The following is a 20,038-nucleotide window of genomic DNA, read 5'->3' as shown; positions in this document are numbered from 1 at the left end:
CTCCCTCAGAGTCAGATTCTAACAGGGGCATGACAGGGTCAGTCTGGTTTCTAAGGGACGCCATCCCATCATACAGGGGCTGCCAACGGGTGTAGAAAGGAAAGGAGCCTTGCCTGCGCTTAGGCCCGTAGGTGGGAAAGGGCACTGTGTCCGTGGGCGGCGTTCTTGCCAGGTGGCCTCCAGGGGCACAGAGTGGCTGTTACAGGTGGACAATACAGATTGACCATCTGACTGGCTGTGTCTGAAGGCAGAAGATGACAAAGCAGCGAGCCCTAAGACGGTGGCGGTGGAGGCTCCAACCCTGGAGCTGCATCCAAAACCTTTGGCCGCAATCCAAGAAGCCTGACTCCTGCCAGGCCTTGGTGTGTGGTGCATATAGTCACTTAGTCACAGGCACAGAGGCATCCCTGACAGAAGGAGTCTTTGATGCTGTCACATTAGCTCCTTTTTGTTTTGTAGTGTGCCAGCAAAGTGAATGGGGGTCTGCATGGGAGCACCAAAGACTATCCGGACGAGGCCATCCGCTTCGCTCGAGGCCACCCACTGATGTACCAGACTGTCCGTCCGGTGCACAAGAGGCCAATTCTGGTGAAGACAGACGGAAAGTACGGCCTCAAACAAATAGCCGTGGACAGAGTGGAAGCCGAAGATGGCCAATACGATGTCTTATTTATCGGAACAGGTCAGAGGGAAAGCGGGTGACTTAAATTTCCCTCTCCATCCAGAGTGTCGGGCTGGTTCCATTTGCAACCTACCTGCCCTCTAACCCCTCCGGGCTGCCCCTTCATGCCCAAGGCCGGCCCCTAGCTCCTTACGGCTAGCCAGGGATTTCTTCTTCCCGCTCTCCTCTGTCCCAAGTGCCGCACCTCGCAAGGGGAGCGGAGGCATCTTGACTTGAGGCCTGGCGGGCAGGGAGGTCGACGTTCTTTCAGTCTTTGGAGAATCGTGTGACACCGCCCTTTCCACCTCCCACCGTGGACCCTCCTTTTCTCCCCTTCTCGCCCCTCACCCTATTTCCCCCCGAGCCATCTGTGCCCCCTTCATTCCTGCACCGCCAGACGGGGCCTCGGTGTTCCAGGCTGGAAGAAGAGAAGTCCCGGGGGGGGGGGGCTGCTGTTGGTCAGGAGCCTCCTAAATGATGATTGCTTCAGCTTAGCGTGTCCCTGGGAAGCCTCTGGGCAGGTTCAAGGGAGGCTCTCTGTGTTTTACTCTCCGTGGCTTCTGGAGCTCCCCCCTTGCAGCAAAAGAGCGCCCCGAGAGCAGTCCGGTGGCCCAAAGGACAGGTGCTTGGGATGTCCCAGCGGGCTAGTAGGAAGGGGTGCATTAGAGCTGGAATCCACGGAGCATGAAGGTCTGCAAGACTTCCGTGTCAATTCAGAGGACAGGAATCACCCTTTCCCCTCCTACCCAAGGAAGGGTCTTACTCCAGGGTGGGTGCCGACGGCTGGCCTGCTCTGCCAAAAGCTGTTTACTCTGTCGGAAGGTCTCAAAAGATGGTTGCCAATTTGGGGCTGTAATTTTCCTCCATTTTTTTTTTAATCTCATAACACGATGATTACGTTTGCATGTCCACTCTGCCAGAAATCACATGGGGTCAACTTAGGCTAAGATCGTCTTCTTCCTCCTGGGAAGTTCTAGCAAATCTGTGATAATTAAGCTAGTTTAGACTGCTATATGGTTTGGAGAAATGGAGGCAGGGAAAGGCTGCTCCCCTTTGGGACTGTAAGCAAATGAATCTGCAGAGGGAATAATTTCTCTTTCTGGTGCTTGTTATTGGGCGTAATACTGCATTCAACTATGAATGAGTGGGGAGGCGGCCAGGACCCCTCTGCTTTCCAGTGGGCCAAGGAAAAGGAGGAAGCGTGCAAAAAGGCTTCTGCGGCCACCTTGAGCTGCTGCTGCTGTCGGGATGAAAGATAATGAAGGGGCCCCTCCCTCCAGCCAGGAAACCTCGGGGGCTTCGTGGAAGGAGGAGGTTGCCCTCTTAGTCAACTCTGGAGGGCAACACAACTGCTGCTGCCGCTGCTGCTGCTGCTGCTGTGGTCCTTGTTTGGCTCCTTCCCCCCCAGCCCTGCCCCACCCCAAAGCTGGCTCCTTGCAGAGGAAACCCAGCTTTCTGCAACCACAGAAGAAGGGACAAAATGTAACTTAAACGCTGCTGCTCAGCCCTTGGGTGCTCAGTGAGCCCACTTGGCCAAGAAGGAATGTAGCCGCCTTCTACCCGCTTCCATTCTGTTGTTGTTAAACTTCGAACATTTGAAATTGTCTAGATCTGGTTCCTTTTTCTGATGATTTGAATTTATAGACACTTGTTTTTGAATGACTTGCAGATTTAAATTTTGGCGTGTTAGTTTCAAACAGTTTTATCTTAAATGATTGACAGGTGTGTCTGTGTATTTTTGTTTAGCAATCCCTAGTTACCTGATAGACTTCCTTTCCTTTTCACCTACAGATAATGGGATTGTCTTGAAAGTGATCACAATTTACAACCAAGACACGGAATCTATGGAGGAAGTGATTCTTGAAGAGCTGCAGGTGTTCAAAGTAAGTGAGCCTTCCACCGACCGCTGGGTGCTAACCCCGGCCTCCCCACGGACCCTCCCACCCAGGACACACGTCACACCCATTCTCTTCCTGGATCCACGGGAGGATCCCCACCACATCACCCACAGGTAGACCCCTAGGCAGGGCTGCCCTTGACGACAGCAGGGGCAGTGAGGGGGGGGGCTTGTTTTCACCTGGCCCTGTTGCTTTGTGACCTGCATCGTGAGACAACCTGGCTCCCAGGTGAATTTCCGGCTGCCGGCCACTGCCTTCCAAGCCTTCCAGGGCCTGGCTCCCTGGAGATAGCGTGGCGGGGGAGGAACACGTGCCAATACATGGACTATGGATAAAGCTACTCCGTGCTCACCAGGGAAAGCTTTGGGCGGCCTAAAGAATGGCCGAAAGGCAGGAGGAATCTACCTTTGCAGTAGATTACTAAGCAGTCTTGGCACAAAATGTGCAATTCTTGGATGGACTGATCACCCATAGGTAGCTATCCTGACTGCGTGGATAGCCTCCTCTTTCCTAATTAAGAAAAACTTTTTCACTTTCAGGTGCCATCTCCTATTCTCTTTATGGAAATTTCTTCCAAAAGAGTAAGTGTTGTTCCTTTTTTTCAAGAAAATTATTTCATTCTTAGTGGTATGAACACATCCAGCGTGTAGACATTCAGAGATAATAAAATATTGGTTCTAAATGGTTGTTTTTTCCCCCCGATGGTTCATCAGGATCCCCAGCTCAAGCAGGAGGCACCCACGGCAGCCTTTTTGAACCCTTTGCCTTGCGAGGTGTGAGGTTCCCCTGTGCTATGAGAGCTCCACAGATCCAGGGACTCGTGCCGTGTTTTGGTTTTTCAGGCCAGCCCTTGGCTTCGTGAAGCAGCCAGGCGAACATCCTACAGGTGCAGATTCCCAATACATAGGTCGAGGTACCCCAAAGGCTACCTAAGGCATCTATTCGGGGCATATTATGTCCTAAAACATTATTTTCTATCTTGGTTCATCAAACAGAAATTTCAACCAGCCCATAATCTTCCCACAAAGTGCCTGTCCGTCTCTCTCAGCCCTAGAAAGTACGCAAGGGTAAACCACTTGTGGGAAATCTTGCCAAGAAAACTGTAGGAACTTGTCTAGACAGTTGTAAAAAATCAAGAGTAACTCAGAGGCTCCAAAAGTAAAATCTTAGGAACACCCACCTATTAGTAATAGTGTTGTTACGTATAACTGGTTTATATATCAGTTTAATTCAGTCAAATAATATTCAGTTCGATGCATTTATGTGAAATTGAGGGCTGTTTCTATGTTATCCTTTGGAAGGTCAGATTTGCTGTTTTCTTACCACTGTTGGTTTTCCTTCTGCTCCTGCAGTGCAACAAAATGTACCATATAAAATGAATTTTCAGGGAGTGGTCTAGAATGTTAAATATTAATGTATAGTTTTGCTCTGCTTTCCAGAGAAGCGTTCAGATATATGCTTGCCTCTCTCCTTGTGTGTCGTCGTGTGAGTGCGTACACACACAGTAGGTGCATGTGTGGCTGTGTATATATATATATATATTGCTCGATACATGCTGTGTCAAATTTCCTTCAACCGTTACGTAACCAATCCCCTTTTCCTGATTCATAAAATGTGAAATGAGATCTTGATAAATAAAGCATGGTTCTTGAAGGCATTTTAAGCGATTTAATACCAAATTCAGTTGATACTCTGATTTTTGTCTCCCTGAGCAGTGAAGACATAGGTGAACACTTCATTCCCCTGGCAATATACCATTTGCCCCGCACAGAAATAACACCAGGTCAACCTTGTTTAGCAAATTTTGTGCAAAATTTTACAATAATTTATCTTTCGTCGTGTCACATCAAGTCAGAAAGTGCCATAAAAGAGGTTTTAATTCGTTGTAAGCTGCAATCAATCTGCAGCTTCATCATAGAAGCAGGAAGTTGGTGAAGAGAGACCCCGGGTCTCCCGTCCTACGACACAGAGGCCACGGAAGGAAGTTCCCCTCGGAGGCCAGGCTGCCAGGGAGGGGGAAGTGCAAGAAGTGGGGGCCGCCTCCCTCTTCCTCCGCTTCCGAGCTGAGGGGAGGCTCGGGGGGGTGGGGGTGGGGGCAGTGCTTCTCCCAAACCAAACTGGGTCACGTTCCATCAACCCTAACACTCAGTGTCTTGGCCCTTCCTTTGGAAGCCATGGATCGTCACCGCAAAGGAGACACCGCCTTCACCGGAGTTGTGCTAAAGAGGGTTGTGCTTTCCTTGCAGCAACAGATCTACGTGGGGTCCGACTCTGCCGTCGCACAGGTGAAGTTCCACCAGTGTGACATGTATGGCTCGGCCTGCGCCGACTGCTGCCTGGCGAGAGATCCCTACTGTGCCTGGGATGGGATGTCCTGCTCCAGATACTACCCAACAGGAACACAGGCCAAAAGGTAAGGATCCGACGCTGCCTTCAGGACCGCCAGTCTCTCCCTTCCTCGGGGCTGTCCTGGATTGACCGGTGGGCGTGAGCTGGGCAACCCTCTAGGGACACACTCTCTCTGGTCATGGAATGGGTGCACCCTGGGGATTGAATTCACCCGTTTTCCAAATTCACAGCACGTGGAAGCCTCCCTTAGCCACATTTGCACCAATTGATAAACCATAAAAACCCGTGATTCCATTTCACTCCCTGCTGCAAATAGAGACGAAGAGTCTCTTTTTCAGAAATGTCCTTTTTCTTTTAGAAAGGGACACTGGATGAATGGCGGAGCTCTTGGCTCTCTTAGCTTTGTTTTAAAGGCTTCAAGCGGTAGGAAAGAGGAAGCTTTTCAGGAGCCCTTATGAACCGTGTTTGAAGGAGGGAGGGGGAAAGAGTCACGCGGGTGTTGTGCATTGATTCCCTTGAGTTGATATCGGCAGTGGAGCATGGGATACCTTGGACTGGAGAAGAAAGCAAAGCAAAGGCAGTTTCTCTTTCAGAGGCTGCAGCATCTCTGCCGTAAAGCGGATAAAATCTGGGCGGCTTTTCCACCCATCTTACTTCACTCCACCTCCACGGGTGGCCTGGCGGGGGGGAGAGAGGAGCCTCTGCTTCCCCCGGGCCTTGCAGGAGGGGATGTCACGGCTGTCCGGTCGGGGGCAGCCCACCCACTCCCTTGAGCCAAGCCCCTACCCACCCCTGGCCGCCCGGTGTCAACAGGAGCTGCTCTTCCGCCTTGAGACCAGGAGCCTGAGCCAGGCCTCCCTTCAGCAGACAGGCATGCAAGGCTGGAGTTGCTGGGCGTCCGACAGGACAAACATGGGACAGAGGCCCTGCTGTGGCCTGCGCATGGGGAACATTTGACTGTGTTGCACCCCGATAACCCCCGATATGTCCAATCCCCCCCGCCTCTTGGAGCGAGGCTTCCGTCATCCCCTCTCCCAGGAGGCCCCTCTCGGGAGGCCGCTTCCCTCCTGCTGGCCTTGGGAGCTTCTCTTGCCTGATTGAGGCCTCTGCCTTTTGCCGTCACAACTGGGAGCTTTCAGCTGTTTGCAAATTGTTTTTCATTTTGCTCAGACGCTTCCGTAGACAGGATGTCCGTCACGGAAATGCCGCTCAGCAGTGCTTCGGCCAGCAAGGTAATGGCTACTCTTCTGGGGCTAAGGAGAAAGTGGGGGAGGGTTGTGGGGATGGGGGTTTGTAATGGGCCGAGGGCAGCCCCAGGTCGCATCAGCAGAGGGAGGGATCAGTGTCCTGTTTTGGGCACTTTGGAGGGGGACCGTAGAACTGCCTACAATCGTTGGGCTACATTTCCTACTTTGGGTTCCAATTTCAGGCAGGGAAAACCAAGGCCTGGCCTTAACATTGCTGCCTGAAGGAGCTCGACAGACTGTAACCTGGCTTGCCCCAACTCAGACGTTATGTGTGTGGTGGTGGGGGGGGATTTTCTGTTAATTCTGTGGTAGGAGATAAGCATGTAGGCAAAGTAGCTGTGCGGATGGCCTCACTGTTTATATATTTTTAAAAACCCATATATAGAATGCTTTCTATATTGTTGGCCATCCCACCACCAGACTGTACATGGAAGGTCCTCCGTGTGCATTTGTTATGTGCTCCCTGAGAAAGGAGACGTTCTCTTTGCCAACTCAAAGCAGAGATCAGTGGTGCCCCCTTCGCCGTTGGTGCAAGTGGCCCCGGGCGCTGATGGGTGTCTCCTCCGGTCCACAGGGGACGCCTCGGGCAAGGTGGAGGAGCGGCTGGTGTACGGCATCGAGCACAACAGCACCCTCCTGGAGTGCATCCCCAGGACTCTGCAAGCCCAGGTGATCTGGCTTGTGCAGAGAGCTCATGAGGCCCGGAAGGAAGAGGTACTGGCAGTTGCCTGCTTTCGTGGCTGTGCAGGCCACCTGGTGTCCAAGGGGAATGTGCATCTCGGGGGGGCAGGGGCACAAGATGCAGGAGCGCCGGTGGGCAGGCCTCTCCCTGAGGGATCCTGCTGGGAGATTCAGCAGCTTCAGGTGTTCCTGACAGGTGCTGCTCCTGGGCTCTTGCTCTGAAACAATCTCTGCCACACCCCTCACTCCTCACCACGTCCAGGTTCAGCTCAGAAAGTCACACGCACACATCAAGCACTGCTTCTATTTCACGAAATACGGTTAGGAAAGAAGCATTGTGTGCGTTCCATTAGTCCCACTGAGTTTGTGATTACGCCTTTCACACTTCCACTAATCTTCCTCCCCAAATAGTCTTAGCATCGTTCAACATAGCTAAACAGCAACATGTGCATGAAGCATTCTGAGTGGAAGGCATTCAAGTCCCTCATCCTTTCTGGAGACTCTCAGGCCTGCTTTGATCTCATCTACTTTAAACCAGGAGGCCAAATTCTTTCTTTTTTTCTCCCCATGTTGAGAGCAACTTCTAGACCAAAAGGGTATTCAGAAAAAAAAATCTACCAATAAATCAGTAAAACTAGTGATGCCTTCAAAAACTTAACTTTGGGGTACATTGTGCTTCAAGTTATTTGAATTTAACATCCCTGAATTTTGTTCAAAATTTTCTATATTTTACTGATACATTTATTAGACTCTTCCTCTAAACCCAATTCAGTTATGCAAGTCTGCAATTACTGGTATATCAAACATGTAAATAAATTTCTCACTTTAATCATTTCCTGCTGGTCCGTCTTAGTTTCATCGATCTGATTTTTAAAAAACCTTCTTATGGATGAAACCGTTTTCTCTTTGACCTGCCCGCAGGTGAAGGCTGATGAAAGGCTCCTTAAAATGGACATTGGCCTGCTGTTTTTAAGGCTGCACCGGACGGATGCCGGAATGTATTTTTGCCAGACGGTGGAACACAGCATCGTTCATACCGTGAGAAAAATCACCCTGGAAGTCGTGGAAGAGGAACGTGTGGATCGCATGTTCAGCAAGGACTATGAGGAGGAGCTGGCTCAGAAAACGCCCTGCCCTGCCCAGAGCAGCCTCTCCCACGGGTCGAAGCCCTGGTACAAGGAGTTCCTGCAACTGATAGGCTACAGCAATTTTCAGAGGGTGGAGGAATATTGTGAAAAAGTGTGGTGCACAGATAAGAAGAGAAAAAAGCTGAAAATGACTCCCTCTAAGTGGAAGTATGCCAATCCACAAGAAAAAAAGGCCCGTATCAAATCAGAGCATTACCGCGTTCCCAGGCACACCCGGATGGGGGACTCCTGATGGGGGGAAGCCATAATATCATGTGGCCCCTGCCCCCCACACACACACAATAAATCCATGCAGGAGGCTCTTTGTGGTGTTTGGACCCAGTGGAAGGGGATGTTGACACTGGAAATGAGCTAAATGCTTTTAGAAAGTTACATACTTAATGTCTATTTAGATGCATTTTTTTTAAAAAAAACTACTTAATTGTTGAATTTTAATTGTATCATTATGAATCAAGCTTCAATTGAAAGACAACCTGACAATCTTCATATTCGGCATTTAGTCCAATTAATCATGGACATGCTTGCACTGTATATTTTAGCGTATTTGGGGGTATTTAAGTGAGTTCAGAATGCTGATGTTTTGATAAGCAAAGCAACAGTAAATTGTATCGGGGGGAGGTTAATTTCAAACATAGCTATAATTGATTTTCCTGTGGCCTATCCTAAGGCCTCGTTCTAAATTCTAGAAATTTTATACTTTTCCCTCCTGAAGAGCATGCTTCCAATTCTTGCTTGGTTTGCATCCATGAGGGCATGGGAGGAGGAAGGTAATCATAAATAAAAGCTGAAAGACAAAGGAAAAGCAAAACTATCTGAGCCGTGGAGCATATCTGTAGAAGCAATGAGAAGGCGTCTTCGCTGCTGCACTGAACACCTTAGCAGACGCAAAACGTGACTGTGAAATCTTCCTGACCTGAGCCCAGCTGTTTCATGGATGGCTTCCGGGGCCTTGTACCAAGAAGGAGAAGGGATGGTCCCAGGTTCCTCCTGGGAAGATCATTTCATATAACTATAAGGAGACAGGCCCACAGAACAGGACGTCAAGTTAGGCCCCTCCTCGTCCCTTCGAAGTCTGCTCTGGCCCTGAAGTCCTTCCTGGCATCCATGGAGCAACGTTGCCATGAGCAGGGTGCCTGGGAGGAGGGTTCGTGTGGGGAAAAGGTTAGCTAGCGTCTGCCGTGTTGATTGCCGTGTCCGATATATTTCCATCTGCTTCTCAACTACAGCCAAGGGGCATCTTTCTTTTAAAAGGCTGAGATCAGCGCCTGCACTGGGAGGGAAGGGCCCGCTATTTAAAAAAATAACCCACCTCGCAGCAAAGAAGGCCCCCAGCACACACACACCCCGCACCCTCTTCAGGCTCCGGGCCGTGGGAACCCCTGAACTGGAGGTTGGATTCGGATGAAGGGACTCTCCAAACCTCACTACCAAGTCTCGTCAAATCTGGTATCTGAAGAGCTGGCTCCTAACCAGTGCAGTGATTTAGAAATACTTTTTCTCAAATTCGTTGGATTGGGGTGTCAATATTTTAAACTGAATTGACTGTTTTAATGAAGTGATATTCCTAAATATCCGTAGAAGCTAAAAGCAGGCAGGGCCGCACTAAGGATGGACCCTCTCCAGCCTTTGCTCAGGGGCTTCCCCAATGCCTGGAGGTTGTGGGCAAGTGCCTGGATGCAACTCAACCCCTGGCAAGACCAGAGGGCGGGGGGGGGTTTCTGGGTCTTCACTTCCTCTCCAGGGCCAGGAGGAGAGAGGGCAGCTCTGACTCTGGACAGGGTAGCATCCCCCCGCCCCCAAGGCAGAGCTGTTGCTTCCTTTGAGGCCCTCCTGGGCTTGCAGCTCCTGCAGGGAGAGGGGGGGACATCCATTGGGGGTGGGGGGCTCTTTGCACAAATCCACCTCGGGCACCAGTTCCTGGGTACGGGGGGGTGGGGTTCTCAGCCACTCCCTGGCTGTGCTGCTGCCACTTGCTCTGTGTGGGGCCACCCTTGAAAACCACCCAGCAGCCGCCATCGCTCAGAATGCGGTGGGGGCAGTTCTGGCTGCTCCATAGTTCAATCATGTTACGCGGCTGTGGCACAGGTTGCCTTCTAGTTGCAATTCAAGGGGCCGATTGTTTGTGCTCTCCTTACGGGTATCTGCCCATCCCACTCATTAGGCAGGGTGGGCCAGGTCCTTCCCCTCCGATGTTGCCACCTGGTGGGACGTCAAATGGGGGCCTTCTCTGCAGCCACCACCCCCCCAGTGTCTTTGGAATAAACTCTCTCCTGAGCTTTAGGGGGTCCCAGAAGACAGTGGAGGGTCCCCTCCAGCCCTGGGCTGGAAGAGGGCTGAGTCAGGAGTTAACAAGGGGGAGGGTTCTGGCATGTGGATGGGAAGGGAGCGGTGGGTTCTTACAGCTGTTATTTTTATTGGTTGCTGTGATCACCGTGTGAGATAGGATGCCATAAAAGTTCTTTAAAAGAATAAAACAAAAATAAAGCTACAGAATTGATCATATTCATAGTCAAACAGCACTTTTCATTTCAGAATACAGAGTTGCTACAGAAAACTTGGTGCCTTCAAAATACGGTGCCCACAACTAACATATTTTATACAAAAAACAGGGCGATTTTCTTGGCTTTCTGATTTTCTTGGCTTTCTGCGGAACTGATCACTTTTAGTATATCAGTTGGTTTACATTCATATTTAATCCCTGCTTCTTTTTGACTAATTAGCTGAAAGAAAACTAAACGGGTAAGAGGAGAGTACTAGTAGCTCAGGTTTGAAACGAGGGATCCTTGGTTCTCTCTGAGCCGGGTGGTTTCCTGGCAGACCTTTCATGCCCCAACTAGGGAACATCGTCAGTGCCGGTAGGGAGTGGCGTTCTCTCTCTGTTCTGAGGGCTCGTCTTGTCAGTGTTGGTGGCCCTGCCCGGTGGTGTTTTTTCAGGTTTCCTTGGGTGGTGAACCTGGTACATCGGCAGCGTTTCATGAGGGTTGTGATGGGAGAAACACTCATTGGACAAGCCCCCATTTATTCAGCTGAACTGAAATTGTTCGTGAGTGACCTAAGGACAGAGAATGAAAAGGAAAGGACATTATTTGACAGTTAATGTAGCTTTCCTGGTGAAAGTAATAGCAATAGATTATGGTGCAGTTATGCAGATCTCTTGCATTTTGTGGCCATTTGGCCTCATGGTGCAGCTTTAATTTTTCACTCCTGCGCCACCATCTTGGTTTATACAGACATCCAGCTCCAAAGAACTATAAAGTCGGGATTGTAAAATTAGTTTTCTGAAACACACTTTTTTTCAAGTGTTTTGTTAAAATAAATTGCACAAAATGATAAACACGTTTGTTCTTTACAACTCTCATTTTCTGGGAATTCTGGAATACTAACCTCAGAACCTCTTTATGTGTACATAATTTCATATTACTTTAAATGTAGCGATGAAGCATCTAGCTGATGGAATCATCACAATACAAATTTAAAATACATTATTTTAAGAAAGAACTTGCATTTATAAACTTGGTTTCAAACTAGTAGTTATTGAAACAGGTATTTTAATAAAAGTGTAATGCAGAACCAGAATAGAATGGAATTACAAAGAAAGCCAAGAAAATTGCAGTTTTTTCCTTGGGAAATGTTGCCATTCTCAGATCTGTGTTATAACAATCAGACACTGTTGCTAGTATTTCATTATACATATATATACATATACATATATGGATCTTTGGTTGTTCGGGTTTTCTCCCGCGTAAGATTCGAAGTATCTAGGCAACGTTTCGATGAAGTCTCATTCATCATCTTCAGGCTTCTGTCTCCGGCTCTGTGCTTCTCAGAGTAATGTGAGATTGCAGCTGCTTCTTCCTTTTAACTGCTAGTGGGGGTGGGACTTGATTGGGTGGGGGCTTGGCTGTGTTCTGATTGGGTGGGAGTGTGTTCTCATTGGTAGGGGTTTGGCTGTGTTCTGATTGGTTGGGGGTTGGCCGTGTTCTGATTGGTTGGAGGCGTGTTCTGTTCAAGTGGGGGCTTGGTTGTGCTCAGGTTAGTCTTAGTTGCTGGGGATTTGAGTTGGTGAGCTGTGATCTTGCTGTTTGGCTTCGAGTTCGTGGTCGTGCTGCATCTTCATAGTGGGTGTCGGTTTGCTTCATGTATGGCTCGGAGGGGTTTGAAGTGGGTAGTGATGCAGCTGCAGTGCAGCTTCTGGTCCATGGTCGTGTCTCATCTTCTGAGTGGGTGTGAGTCTGTTTTCTACATGGAAGTGTGGTGGTGGCATCTTGTGTGGCTCTCATGGGTGTGGGTCTGGTGTCATTCTTCATGTTAGGTACTCGTCTGTTCATGAGGGCGGGTTTCCAAATGGCTGGAAGGCGGGAGGTGTCATCTCGTTTGTTCATGCTTTGTGGGCGTTTTTCTATCTCTATGACTTCTCTGATTATTCTGCTGTTGAAGTGTTCGGTTTTGGCGATAGTTCTGGTATTTTTAAAGTCAATTTCATGTCCTGTGGCTTTGAGGTGTTGGACCAGGGAAGAGGCCGTTTCTTCTTTTTTGATTGAGTTCTTATGTTCTTCAATGCGTGCACTTATTCTTCTGTTAGTTTGTCCAATGTATGTGGTAGGGCAGGCAGTGCAGGGGATTTCGTATACTCCTTGGTTTTCTAATTCGATTTTGTCTTTGGGGTTTCTTAGGATGGTGGATATTTTTCTGTTTGTGCAGAATGCTGTTTTAATGTTGTGTTTTTGGAGGATCTTGCTGATTTTGTCTGTAGTGCCTTTTATATATGGGAGGAGGGCTTTGCCGTTTTCTTGTTCTCTGTCTTGGATTTTAGTTGGGGTTTCTTTTTGGATTAGGTGGGTAATCTTCTTTCTTTGGAATCCATTGTCTGTAAGTACGTTGGTGAGAGTGTGTAGTTCGGTTTTTTGGTGTTGTTCATCGGCTAAGCATTTTGTTCTGGAGATGAGTGTCTTGGCTACGGAATTGATCTGTGCTGGGTGGTGGTGTGAGAGTGCATGTAGATAGCGGTTTGTATATGTTTTCTTCTGGTAGATGGTGTGTCCTAGGGAGCCATTGGATCTTTTGTATACCAAGACATCTAGGAAGGGAAGTTGATTGTTGGCTTCTGTTTCCATGGTGAATTGTATTTTGGGGTGTAGGCTGTTGAGGTGTTTTTCAGGCTTCTGTCTCCGGCTCTGTGCTTCTCAGAGTAATGTGAGATTGCAGCTGCTTCTTCCTTTTAACTGCTAGTGGGGGTGGGACTTGATTGGGTGGGGGCTTGGCTGTGTTCTGATTGGGTGGGAGTGTGTTCTCATTGGTAGGGGGTTTGGCTGTGTTCTGATTGGTTGGGGGGTTGGCCGTGTTCTGATTGGTTGGAGGCGTGTTCTGTTCAAGTGGGGGCTTGGTTGTGCTCAGGTTAGTCTTAGTTGCTGGGGGATTTGAGTTGGTGAGCTGTGATCTTGCTGTTTGGCTTTGAGTTCGTGGTCGTGCTGCATCTTCATAGTGGGTGTCGGTTTGCTTCATGTATGGCTCGGAGGGGTTTGATTTTTCAGGCTTCTGTCTCCGGCTCTGTGCTTCTCAGAGTAATGTGAGATTGCAGCTGCTTCTTCCTTTTAACTGCTAGTGGGGGGGGGGACTTGATTGGGTGGGGGCTTGGCTGTGTTCTGATTGGGTGGGAGTGTGTTGTCATTGGTAGGGGGTTTGGCTGTGTTCTGATTGGTTGGGGGGTTGGCCGTGTTCTGATTGGTTGGAGGCGTGTTCTGTTCAAGTGGGGGCTTGGTTGTGCTCAGGTTAGTCTTAGTTGCTGGGGGATTTGAGTTGGTGAGACAGAAGCCTGAAGATGATGGATGAGACTTCATCGAAACGTTGTCTAGATACTTAGAATCTTACGCGGGAGAAAACCCGAACAACCAAAGATCCACATACAAATACCCGCGAGAACCTCAGAAAATATATATATATATATGTTTATTTTACTTAAGTGATTATATGAAAAAACCTCAGTTAAATAAGCACCGCTAGGTTCGACCATTCAAAGGTCCACCTTCTGTGGACGAAAAGGGCTCCAGCCAGGAATTCTTTCCCAGCATCCCAACATGCTGGCTTGGCATTTCTTACAGCATCAACGGTTAACTGCTGCGCCAACACTTTCCTCCCCTTTGACTCCATGACAGCTTCAGTATCCACTTCTGATTTGCCATGACCAACCGCAACCCCCCGCCCCTCTTTCTGAGAAGCCTGGGGTTGGTCTGCAAAGGGGCCTCGTGGGGCCTTCCCTGGAGAGGCCACGGCTCCTCCGAAGCCAGGCTGGGTTCTCTGAAGTTCGAACTAGGAGGGCAAAGGGACCCACGGTGGCATCGGAGGTTGGAGGTCCCGAAAGCCCTCTCCTGAACCTCAAGAGAATAAGGACACGAAGGCCCTCAGGGGCTCCGCCTGCTGGGTGTCGGAGGGCCACGTGGATGTAACTTTGTTCTGGGGGAGAAGTGTGGGGTACGAGACGTGAAACTTCCAAGGGGAACGCCATTGGCCAGGCGCTTGGATGTCCTGAATGTCCGAGGGAATAAGCCTCTTTCTGACGTAGCTATGAAACCAGCTTCACTAACCGTTGCTCAGGGGTAGGAATGCCACTCTCAGGCATGCTGACTCGGAGAGAGAAAGAGAATGCTACAACCACCCTCATGTTTTCCAATTATAAAAAGTAGAAGAAATGTTACAAATGAAAAAGAACAATCGCTTTGCTTTTCTTCTTCCAAATAGCACAATTTACTGTAAAACGTTCTACTTTTTTTGTAGCTGAAAATGCTTCTAGGTTAGAAAAAGGTGCTAATTTATTTTAGCATTGGCAGGAAGGAAACGTTGCAATTAATTAATTATGGAAGAAAAAAGTCTCACAAAGGCAGCATTTGTAAGCTGACCTAATATAGAACCTGGAAGGCAAATCAGCAGCTTCTGCAAGGAGAGAGCTGCTTTAGCCACTGATTCCACCCCCACCCCGAGCCAAGCTGTTTAGGGAGCTGCAGATTCTGTGGGCCCCAAAATTATCTGTTCATAATGCCAACCCCAGCTTCAAAACTTAGCCACCATCCCAGGGGGCCTGCTTAAGAGATTATACACAAAAAGGGGGCTGCCCTGTGGAAATAGGAAGCCCCCCCACCCACTAAGTGAGGGAACCTGAGCCTTTCCTCGCAGGGCTCCACTTCCCTTAAAAGGAATTGACCTGTGTTCCTGAACAACTTTAGACAAATGAGTTTTATCCTCTGAAGAGAACCCAGAGAGTATGGAACAGTGCGGAATAACTCTACTCCATATTCTACATGACAGTCGTTCAGGTACTTGAATACTTAAGTCATGTTTCTCTGCAGTCTTCCCTTTCCTAAGCTAAATCCATCAAATATTTCCAATTATTTCACGTAGGTTTGCCCTTCCAGGCTTCGTTCCTTTCCTCGGCCCACAGTCTTCATCGGAGTCAGGGGTGGGATTCAAATTTTTAACAACTGGTTCTGTGGGTGTGGCTTAGGTGATGGGTGTGGCTTGATGGTCATGTGACTGGTTGGACATGGCTTCAGTGGTCATGTGACTGGCTGGGCATAGCCAACTCAATATCACTCACATTGAGGCACGCATCTCCTTGCCTGGCCTTTCATGACTGGGGCTGCTGCAACAGTTGTAAGTGGGAAAAACGGTCATAAGTCACTTTTTTCAGTGCCATTGTAACTTTGAATGGTCACTCCACACAAGCAAAGTACCAGCAAAGGAGGGGAAAAAAACTCCGGAGGAGTTCCAGAGACAGGAAGTCTAGTCCTGCCAAGAATGTAATAAGGGTTAACGGAGAGGCAGTTTCTGTAAGCAACATCAGAATGTTTCCTTCCTGCCTTCCTTGCAGGATTAGCCCAGTAATTTCCTCTAGCAACCAGTTCTCCAAACTGCTTAGAATGTGAACAACTAATTCTAGCAAATAGGTGCAAACTGGTAGAATCCCACCCCTGATCGGAGTCCTTCCTAAAATGCATTGCCCAGAAACGGGTGTTATAATCTGAGTTCAGTCATAAACTTGGAATTTAATAAAATCCATCATATGCCAAAAAAGAGCATCTTTCACATTTTACTTTTCCAGTATTGTTAATTAGCACCAAACAAAAACATAATTTGCATTTTTCATATATATGGTGTGCTTTAGAGAACCATTCATCTCTAGAACAAGAATCTTCAACCTAGCTGGGATTTAAGGTTGTACCCTTAATATTGTACATATGAAGCACATCCTTTTGAAAGGGGCTCCCCTTAGTCCTCACAAATCACTGGTAAATTGGACTCTAGGCTAATTATGAAGTCACCCCCACCCAAGAAAAAAAATGTCCATGAAGTAAATAGGAATTGAGCTCAATCTGAAGGAGACATTACATTTTTAATTTCCAGTCTTAAGTTTAAATTTGGAAAGAAGTAGTGGATTCTCTCTTTATAATCAGACTCAAAAGATCCAGGCATTAATTAAAGGGGAGAGGAGTTCCTATGACGTGTTGTTACCCAAAAAAGGCTGCCATCCTTCCTTCAGATACAATATGACACAATTGTTTGCTCCATGTGAGCTTTTGAAGCAGAGGCCAGGTCTCGCCATCTCCTCACAACATCTGGGAGGCCAGCTGCTCCCGTAAAAGGGTTAGTTTCAGGCAGGAACAATTGCGCAGGGTTTTCTGAAACTAGGTTAATTCCTTTAAATTAGAGGATTTCTTATCCTGGAGAATTTAACAGTTTCTCCATAATGGAGGAGGCAATCAAAGAGACGCTTGCTTATTGGAGATAATTTGGCACTCCTGGAATCGAGAGAAAAGGAGCTTTGGCTGAGGCTGAGGCAGTTGTGGAAGAACCCGCTGAAGATGTGAGAGGCAGGGTCATAGTTTGAGCTTTGACCCCTGTTTTGGAATGGGGAGGAGGAGGGTCTGCCCGGTGGGCAGGGGGGGTTCGCAAGAGGGCAGCTGTGGCTGTCCAGTTGAATAGGACACACACACACACACACACACACACGGAAGAAACCAGGCGGCGGCTGCCCTCACTGCGAAGTTTTCCCAACTCCCCTCCGCTCTGAGGGGAAGAAACAATTAGGGTCCTGCGACAGATCTTTGCTCCTGTTCTGAGGTAAAGAGAACGCAAACTGGCACTGTGAAGGATAATAAGCCAGAGTAAGGTGTTGGATTTACTCCAACAAAGTTGTACCATGTTCTCTAAATATTGTGTTGGTAAGCGCCATTGAAAAAAGGAGATGACTTAGAACCTAAATTTCCTCAGGAGGTCCTGAGTTCTGCTCCCTGTTGGGCTTCTGCCAGGGTGGCAGCAGGGTGGATTAGATGGTCTCCAAAGTCCCTTTAGAGCTGGGAGAGCATTATCGGTTTAGGATATAAAAAGGAATCTAGTTCTCCAGGATTCAAGGAACCCCTGCCACCCACCCCACGATCCATGCTTCAGGTCCAGGTCTACTTCAAAATCAGAAATGGATTTGCAGTCCTTTCTAATCGCTTGACCACGTGGGTCAGCATTAGCATTTTGAAAGATTGAAATGATTGCATTTCAGCATAATTGATCTAGTGATTAAATTTTTATTATAGCTAATAAAAATATAATTCCCCCTCTCTTTCTCTCTCCCTCCCTCCCTTCCTCCCTGGGGTGGGGGGGGAAGGGCTCCTTGAATCCTGGAGAACTAGACTCCTATTGATGCAATAAATTCATTCCTCCTTTATTTCTTACCGTCAATAATGAAGCTGGAGAGATTTCTGCCCCCGGGCCTCTAGGGTCATAAAGCCAGAGGTGCCCTAGAAAGCTGCGCTGCTCAAATAAGGGTTATCAAAGGGGTTAGTTAGGTTTTTTTTTTTTTTTTACAGTTGGCACCTCACAGGTTCTTTGCCATTCCTGTCAGCCTTCTCAATTTGCTTTAGTGCAAATGGCTGTGTTATTTGAGGCTTCAAAAGTGTTGGAGAATGGAATCTAGAGACAAATTATTGGTGACCATGAAAATGGGTTTCTCAGTTTAGTTGACTTGTTCATAACTATATATGTTTCTCTCTCTCTCTCTCTCTCTCTCTCTCTCTCTCTCTCTCTCTCTCCCTCTTTCTTTCTCTCTCTCTTTTTTTTTTTTTTTTGAGAGACAGAGAGACAGAGAGGAAAGCAATTTGCCTGTGTATGAATAGAAATGCAATCGCAGATTCATTTATGATGAATAAAAAAACAAATAGCTACAATATTTAATAATAATTCAGCATCATGCCCATTATGAATCTGCATCCCAACAGGGACCTGACACAGTCATTATATTTATTTAGTCACATTTATGAACCTATATGACATCTTCTAGATCTGAGCTGGAAAAATCTAGACAGCCACCGGATGGAATCTCAAGGTCCCTCTTTGCCAGATAACAGCCACAGCGTTATAAATTATCCCCGTCCTCTCTCTTTATGCATATGCTGTGAAAACCAGAGTTGCTGTTTCCGGATATATAATCTTCAGGTGTTTATCTTTCTATAACTTAGGAAACTGTGTTTGATGCCCCATAACTATTTAAACTGAAATCTCTCTCTAAGTTGTCATTTGCAGATAATCAAAGAAGATATGTGGTATAATGCAACATATAATTATTCTTGGGAAGAAAAAGTGAAAACATTGCTCGGAAGATAAATTATGTATTATGTAGATGAGTGGCAGTCAGTCTCTCTCTCTCTCTCTCCCTCTCTCTCTCTCTCCCTCCCTCCCTCCCTCCCTCCCCACTTCCCTCTCTCCAGGCAGGAGTGAGAATGTGGTTGGGATCATCTCTTTCCTTCCAGTTGCTTGGGAGCATCTGCTCGGCTTTTATGGAAAGAGATGCTGGGCTGCAGGGCACAGCTCTTTCATTCGGATTTGTGGGGATGTCCATTCAGGCGTGTGTTTCATCGTGTGCACTCGGTTCATTGCGTTAGGGCTCCTGTAGAGAAGGGGCTTTGGCTGTAACAGGGTGGAGAAACTATTGTCTGAAGGGGGAGATGAAATGGCTCATATCTAACTTACTCCATGTGATGCTAACTAAATCATTGCTCCAGGTTTCCGATGTAAGTATATGTCAGTTTGGCTTTTATCTAATAGGAAACATCCATGTGTGAACCAGTTCTTGATGAGGTGATATGGAAGACCTGCATTACTTTGCATTTTATTCAGCAGAAAGGACGAATATTTAAATCTCAACTCTCCTGAAGTCTCTGGCTCCAATTGCAGCAAGCTTTAAATATTCCCAGGGGGTTGCTTAGCATCACCTGAGAACAGGCTTGGCTGCCCTACAGCTAAAGTCTCAGCATTCGGGGTTGGTCCTAGACTGGAGCAAACTGGAGCGATCAGTTTGGACATGTATTTGAAGCTAGTTTTAGAGCTCTGCAAAACATTCAAAAGAGCACGCTGTGAATGGTTGAACCTTTACCAAGAAGGCTCCGCAGGGATAGTGTTTGGCTGTTCCAGGTTCGGCCTGCGGATGCACATGCAGCCCCTGGCAAACACAGCAAGATGGTGGGGTCTCCAGAGAGAGCCCAGGAGAAGCCCTTGCCCTCTGGCAGAAAGGGGACCTGGTCAGGCAAGGAGCGCAGGGGAAGAAACGAGTAGAGGCCAAACGAGGAAGCTGCCAAACGGAGGAAAACAGCCCACAATCGCATCGCATGGCCCTTCCGGTTAGAAGCCCCCGAGGAGCTCCCGGGTTGAAAGGATTAGCCAGTGGCACCATCACTGTCGCCTCCGGGGTGCCTGGTTGGGGGCTGCTTTCATGTCCTCCACAGGAGCCAGAGCGAAGGACGAGAGCTCACCCTGCCCCACAGTGGGTCTCAAATGTGGGCTTTCTGCTTGCCAACCAAGGGTCCTAAACACAGAGCAACTGGCAGCGCTTTCAAGGAGATGGAGAGGTGACGGGTCCAGCTGCACTTAAACAAATCTCAGTCCAGCCCAATGGATATGTAGCCCTTGGCTCTCTCAAATTCTAAAACCACCCTACATACTGTGATATGTGCACTAGACCAGGGGTCACCAACCTTTTGGACCTCAGGGACCACCAAACTCATAATTTTAAGTCCC

At 48.1% G+C, this 20,038-nt stretch overlaps 1 protein-coding gene across 1 annotated transcript in view; it reads left to right on the top strand.

The window, feature by feature from the left end:
• Positions 1-10,486, top strand: part of SEMA3E (semaphorin 3E) — a 106,946-nt gene extending 96,460 nt beyond the window's left edge. Inside the window, exons 11-17 of the mRNA XM_087933902.1 lie at positions 460-682; positions 2,453-2,544; positions 3,099-3,140; positions 4,806-4,972; positions 6,079-6,140; positions 6,730-6,869; positions 7,758-10,486. Coding sequence (XP_087790028.1) covers positions 460-682; positions 2,453-2,544; positions 3,099-3,140; positions 4,806-4,972; positions 6,079-6,140; positions 6,730-6,869; positions 7,758-8,216 — 1,185 coding nt within the window. The 3' untranslated portion in view covers positions 8,217-10,486. The remainder of the gene's footprint in view (positions 1-459; positions 683-2,452; positions 2,545-3,098; positions 3,141-4,805; positions 4,973-6,078; positions 6,141-6,729; positions 6,870-7,757) is intronic.
• The last annotated feature ends 9,552 nt before the right edge of the window (positions 10,487-20,038 follow it).

The sequence above is a fragment of the Pseudonaja textilis genome, chromosome 5 (genome assembly GCF_049901715.1).
Source record: "Pseudonaja textilis isolate UNSWEBS1 chromosome 5, rPseTex1.2, whole genome shotgun sequence".
Lineage (NCBI taxonomy): Eukaryota > Metazoa > Chordata > Lepidosauria > Squamata > Elapidae > Pseudonaja > Pseudonaja textilis.
This window is presented reverse-complemented; position numbering and strand designations above follow the sequence as displayed.